The sequence below is a fragment of the Anneissia japonica genome, unplaced genomic scaffold, assembly GCF_011630105.1.
Source record: "Anneissia japonica isolate Jap-2015-1 unplaced genomic scaffold, ASM1163010v1 scaffold468_len270531_cov130, whole genome shotgun sequence".
NCBI classification, from domain to species: Eukaryota; Metazoa; Echinodermata; class Crinoidea; order Comatulida; family Comatulidae; genus Anneissia; species Anneissia japonica.
In genome coordinates this window covers 181,915-189,159 of record NW_022703041.1, presented here as the reverse complement: position 1 = coordinate 189,159, position 7,245 = coordinate 181,915, and the positions used below count along the sequence as shown (strand labels likewise).

General features: G+C 32.3%; 1 protein-coding gene across 1 annotated transcript in view; it reads right to left on the bottom strand.

The window, feature by feature from the left end:
• Nucleotides 1-1,691, bottom strand: part of LOC117104227 (junctional adhesion molecule C-like) — an 8,091-nt gene extending 6,400 nt beyond the window's left edge. Inside the window, exons 1-2 of the mRNA XM_033244927.1 lie at nucleotides 1,642-1,691; nucleotides 729-805 (exon numbers count right to left, since the gene is read on the bottom strand). Coding sequence (XP_033100818.1) covers nucleotides 729-795 — 67 coding nt within the window. The 5' untranslated portion in view covers nucleotides 796-805; nucleotides 1,642-1,691. The remainder of the gene's footprint in view (nucleotides 1-728; nucleotides 806-1,641) is intronic.
• Between the last annotated feature and the right edge of the window lie 5,554 nt (nucleotides 1,692-7,245).

Below are 7,245 nucleotides of genomic sequence, written 5' to 3'. Positions count from 1 at the left end.
ACCGGTCGCGCCAACCCTGTTTCTACATTCAGATTTTTATTATTAACTGGAAAATATTCATGCCTGCCGACATACATCAATTTCGTCATGCTTTTCTAAAAAGTGTTTATTTTTTTACTCTCATTTTCCTATTTGAGCGCCCCCAAACCTGGCGCCAAGGACATATGCCCATCACCCCCCTCCCCTTGACACCAGTAGCTACGCCACTGTTTGCCCAATGTTTCCTTGAAATTACTCCAAGGACTATACAGTTCTTGACCGCCATCAGGAGAATGAAAAAGATGACCGGCGAGGTTTCAACTCATAATCCAATATATACGGTAGTTAAAATGGAAACCACAGGACTGCAATACAACCTCACTTCAACCATTCTTCTTATTTCAAGAAATTTAAATTATATTAAAATACTTCGTTACACGCTATAGGCCTACCCTTTGGAATTAATTTAAGTTTAAGTAACATAACGAAATTCACAGATAATATAAATTTGGAATTGCCTGTATAAACAAACTGAATAATATAAAGATGTTGCAGCGTTTTTTTATAGGAAGTATTTCTTGTTCATTTCTTCGGATGACATCCAGTGAAGCACTAGGCTAATAGAGTAGACTTGGTAATGGATTAAACTCCGGGGTGGACCTGGTCGAGTCAGCCTCCACGACCCAAAAAAGAGAAAAACAAGCATATGACTCCTATCAAGATTTTTCTGATCCGCACCTGAAACTTACCATTCAGAAAGACGATAACCACTGTGCAAGAAACTATATTCCTTTGAAACATGTCATCAGTATACATACACAGACACCTATATTAAATGTAAACATCAAGCTAGATAATCCATTTACACATTACAGTAGTAATGAAACTTAATAAATGTGTCGCAATGAAACCTAAAATAAATATGTCGAAAATTGCCTAGCTATATGGAACGTACTTTATTTTTTCTTTTTATATTTATTATAAAATTAAAGTTTTATAATTGTATCATAGTGACAACCAATTTATCTACACTTCTTGTGATTATATATTATTTTTTTGATTCAATCAATCAATCAATCAATCAATCAATATTATCGATCATCGTTACGTACTCCAGCTCCTCCAGGTCCAGCTCACATATAAAACATAAACACACAACAGACTGAATCCTTTGATTTTATGTAACAAATTTACTATTTGACATAGTATTTATTTTATAAAGATAAATATTAAGATAAAAGTATTCAATGAAATATAATTTTCAGACACAGGGTTAGAAAAAAACTTCTAGGTCTATTTATAAACTGTATTGTATGATATTTCTATATTGTTTGCCATTCTTAAACTTTTTGGCCTTTGAATTGAATACTATAATTTACAGTAAGCTTATTAAATACAATAAGAATTCGAGTCAACTCTGACACAAGTCAACTCAGCCCCAAGTTAATAACATTCCGATGTCGGTAGATCATCAGATGTGCATCGTTTCCTGGTTTTAAATTTAACATTAATTTATAATTTATAATTGTATTGATAATAATCACCCCGGTACGTGCACAATTATTGTAGGCCTACTACATCATACATAGGTAATTTGTTTAATTGAGATACATCAACTTCAAATGAAAATTAAAAAAAAAAAAGAAAATAACACAAACTTACAGTCAGTTGCTTAGTTTTGAGAACTTCCCTTTGGTTGCTTTACAGGTATGAAGTACGCATTGATTTATTATTCTTATTAACGCTTCAGTCGTTACGAATGGAACTCTTGGTGGTAGCATGCATCTTTCGCGAAAAGAATGAAGTAAATAGGCCTATTATATCTCCATGTTTTAATTTGTTTCATCCTTAGTTTCTTTTTATCAATGGTACTAAATAATTACTTTTACGTGACCTTAACTTATTGAACATAAAGAGTTTGGAGACACAAAATATCTTTTCTTAGTGTGAATCAGTGTGTGTCGAGATTTACGTAAAGCTAAAGAAAAGTTTATATTAGCAATCCCGTTGAATGTGCCATGTAAGTAATTGCTATTCATTAGATTTATTAGATGTTTTATGTAATTATTGAAAAGTGTTATCAGTTATGAATTAGGTCATTAACAGAGAAATATCTAAGTTCTGATATGATTTAATAATTTTTTTTTGAGTTCAAAATATAAATACAATATACAAATATATAACATCGTCGTGAACAGTTTGAGCATATATGTTATTGCAAATCATATGAGGAGCAGCTGCTCCTTATGTAAAATATAACATATACTATAAAAATACATAAAAGACACATAAAAAAAAAACCTTGCAGCTTATTATTACGATAAATTAGTTTTATAATATTGGCATAACTTTATAATTATTATTGTATTGTTACTACAGGAGCTATTACTGACTATCGTGTCAATCTAATTAAATGTAAATTGCATGAGCTAACACGTTACAACTATCATTACCGGTTAATGTATTGTTCTCACAGGGTTAAATTGTTGATTGTTAAGTGGGTCTATAATTCTCAGCTTGAAACAGTCATGAAAAAACTTACTATTAACAAAGACGATAAGCACTGTACAAGAAACTGTATTTCGCTGAAACATGCTCATATAATATGCACACCTAATATATTAAATGTAAATATCAAGACTGATAATTTAAGTTAAAATGGCAATGTTAAAACATTCATTGAAAAATAATTTATAGGCATTTCAAGGACTTAGTTAATGGATTGATACAATGACAACACTGGACTGGATATCGGTGTAAGGCAGGCATTGTTTTTAGGTTTCAAATATAATAGTACTTACTTACTATACATAAAGGTCATTCAGTTATTTCAGCAAGTGCATAATAGTGTTTCCTAGTTTCAAATATAACAGCACTTACTATTGCATTCATGTAAAGATCATTCAGTTAGTTCAGAAAGTGTATAATAGTGTTTTCTAGTTTCAATCATAACAGCACATACTGTTGTATTCATATAAAGATCGTTCAAGTGTATAATAGTGTTTCCTAGTTTCAAATTAAACAGCACTCTGTAATTATTTTATTGACAATAATCATGTTGGTACGTGCACACTTAATGTAGGCCTACTTTATTATACATAGTTAATTTGTATACCATTTTCAAAAATAACTAAGAACATAACACATACTTACAGTTGTTTAGTTTTGGATATGCGAACTTCTTGTGGGTTGCTTATTAGCATGTATGTCGTGAGAAATGATTCATAATGTTTATATTGACGCTTCAGTGATAAGGATAACACACTTGGTATCAGCATTCATTAAAATTCCAGTTTTATTCTAGAATAAGCAATACTGTTTTAAGTCTTTTAAAAATCTTTTATTCAGGCTAATATGTTATAAGTTTGTGATACTGGGAGTGACGTCATGCCGATATAAAATAAAATAAATATATTAAAATAAGGCCTATCACCATGTTTCAATTTGATTGGATCTTCACTTTCTTTCTTACTACTAATTAATTTAGGTTTTTTTATGTATTAACTGCGAGGTGATTCATAGAGAAACTTCTTAGACTAAGTTTTGATATATTTATTTGACCATATTAAACATATAAACACAACATTCAAATATATAAATTACATGGTCAAAGGCAGCCTAATTAGCCTATTTTAGTGTCAGCTGCCACTCATAAAATATAAAAATAATAATTAAAAAAAATACATAGGCCTACATTATTTAGTAAAAACCGTGGACAAACAATTAAATAAACATAGTTTAATATTTAAAATTTTAAAATAATTACATAATTTATAATTGTATTGTCACTACAGAAGCTTCACTGACTCTTCGCTTCAAGTGAATGTGACGTCATCTCACACATTACAGCACCCAAATTAACATGAATGTCGGAAACATTTCTCACGTTATTGTTTAAACAAGTACAGTTCTTACCAATTTCGGCTGTTGTATTATTCGTTAAATTGTTGATTGTAATGTATAACTGTTTCTGTATTCTGAGAACAATGAATATTAAATATTGTATACGTTTCTCCATGTAATCAATTTTACTTTCTTTAATTAATGAATAAAGTTTAAACATGTAATAATAAATGAAACACGCGATATGGACATTACCAATCATATTTTTCATCAAATTGAGATTATTTTTCTTAAATAAAATTAAATATAATTACTGAAAGGTGAAATAACGGTTATATTTCGAATATACCTTTAAACCAGGCCAGTGATTGCGCCAGGATCTGCCCGACAAGGAGGAGGGGAATGAAAGCCTTAACCGGGTGGGGGAAGGGGGCCTAGGCGACTGAAGTGAGCCTCGCTTGGGCCTGGGAGCTTTTTTTTTTTATTAGTTATTTGATAGGCATCAAGCTACCTTAATATGACTTTATGTATTTTTTTAATGTAGAAATTATCCAAAACCGAAACGTTTTCAATAAGACAACGAGAAACAAAGAGCATGCAATGTAACCAACTAACTTATTTTCAAATCCGTTTTCTATTTTATATTATTTAAAAAAAAAAACCCCGTATTACATTACAATACTACCCTCCCATCATGGCGAAATCCTGGTTTTTCATAATCCATGTGATTGTGAATTATTAACAACATAATTACGAATAAGAATAATGTCTTACTGTAAATTGTAAGGCAACTAATTTGTGACATTATGCTACGATAAATTAAAAAAACACTACGTCACAGTACAAGCTTATAATTCAAGTAAAGATCTAAATTTTTGAAATTCTGCCTAAAATCTATAAATCAGGAGGTTGTTTCCCCGGTTAAGATGTCTTCCAAGCATCATGAGAATATCCAAACGAACATTTGTCATAGTAGAACGTAAACCATTTTAAATTAGTCTCATTGAACCATAGCAAAGATACAATTTCAGTTTTTAAAAAAAACGAAACAGTTTCTTTGCTCTATGATTGAAGAGGGGCGGATCCAGAATTTTTCAAAAAGGAAAGGCGCAATTTTATTCCTTTTTTTTTTTATTTCAATACATAACATTAATATGCACTGACATTTAAAAATATAGTGTCAAAACGCTGTTTTGACACTTTCTACTGACGTTCCAACTAGATGTTTGAATGTAATTAATTCACTGTGAAGAAAATCTTGTTTCATGGGCCTAATTCAATGTGAAAAGTAATAACTTATGTTATATTAATATTATTATTATTATTATTATTATTATTATTATTATTATTATTTATTCATTTATTATTTATTTCATTATTGTTGTTGTTGTTTTTGTCATTTTAATGAAAAGTTAACATAAACAGTACACAAATAGGTCAATGGAGGGGATATGGTTGTTAAACGAACAGACATGTAAAAAATATTTTTTTATAAAAAGAGATAAAATTTTTTTTTTATTCCCCGACGGATTGTACTCGTCTTCCCCGACGGATGGGGTGGGGGTGGGGGCTAGGCTTCCCCAACGAGGGGGATATACCCCCTCAGCACCGCCCCCGCCCTCCCTATGGCGCCACCACTGAACCAGGCACACATAATTTTATTTTTGGCTGACGCGATACCAAGAGGACCGCAAATACGTATTGTTTTGCATTCACACATGTGGGATGGATTCGCCTTTCGTTATCAACCGACCGTCGGCGTCATATGTTTTTTTTTTATGTCTAGGTCACATTCTTGCTGAGTTTTTCAAATAGTCTAGTCGGTTTGTGACTGTACTGGTCAGTCTAAAGTGATGTGCAATGCAACCAAACTTTAGAACAGAAAGTAATATGAAGACAAAATAAAATATTATAATAAGGTAACTTTAACGTGCACACAAACAAATTACGAAACTAGATTTACATTTACCTATTTAAAATTAATTAATTTTAACGTGCCTAGGCTATAAAAAATATATAAACCTCACGATACTTGTATTTGTTGTTTTGACACTGAAGGTGTCTGATGCTATTAAAAGTATTTTTGTTGCTTTTAAATCCGTCTTTATATTATACCTTACCCCTGTTTCTTAACCAGTGGCGGCGCCAGCGTCTGAAATCTGGGGGCTGGGGGGGAGGCGTGGCAAGGTAAAGTATTAGGGGGAAATATGCTGGGGTGGCCCCGAAAAATATGACAATTTATGGGTTAATTTAATCGAATTTATAGATAGATAGTCATCTCGAAAACATAGTGGAAAACACTGCTGCATAGCGGCCAGTCCCACAAAGGAATCAACTTAAGAGGTACTCCCAGTCAGGTGTAGTATCGACGAAGACGAAAGCAAAACCTAGAATCAACTCTCATGGTTGCACTGTCGCCAATCTCTCCAAGGAAGATAATTAAAATTAGGCAGGAATATACCTCACAATAATAAGACGCACCAGTTAATAAATATAATGTTTAAAATAATTAGTTGCTTCTTTGCTTTTTCAATTCATTTGAGCATTTTTAGGAGTGGATGGAGACGTACAATCCTCTTTTTAAAAATTTATATTTGCCCTGTCAGCATCGCCCTGGTCGACTCTACACTAGTCAAAAAATCTTCATTCCTTTAAATATTTCAACATTATGAGTGTAACAAATATTCTCCACAATGGCGGGTTCGATGGGTACCTAGCCGTCACCCTCCCACCTAATTTTTTTTTATTATAAAGAAATTATATTAAAATTTAAATTTAGAGTGTCATTTCCGGCCATCTTGAGGTGCCTTAATCATAAATTATCTTACCTCACCCCTAGTCATGGTGGGGCTGAGGTGGTATTAATACCATATTTCTTATGTGAAAGCACTTACCGGGGCCCTCTATTTCACACCTCTGGATCAGTCATTCCTCCATATTATGAAATTGAACATTCAGCAACACAATATCAAAAGTCTTGTGTACTTTGTTAACTAAAATAAATATCGAAACAATTTTTCACCGCTACTTTGCGTTCGATTGAGTCGAGGTTGTGGGCCTCGTAGTCAACAGATAACATGACAATATGCATTGGGTGGCAACAAAATGAGCATTCTAAAAGTGGGTCGCCACCTAAAAAAGATTGATAAGCAGGCCTTAGACTGTTTGAGAAACTCACCAAGAATGTGAAAAAAGCAGATGCAAGCACAAACTTTCTTTTAAAAAAAAATGAGTAGGCCTATAATGCTTTAGATCGTCATATACCTGACCTCGGAATATTATACACATTGCTTCCTTTGGATACTGATCTTCGGTATTTCCCACGAAGTGATAGGCCTATAATTTCCACATAGTATCCCGTATTTCATCGATGACAATGGTTCTCTTGTTGTGACTATTATGTGACTAACTCGTCTATTATAG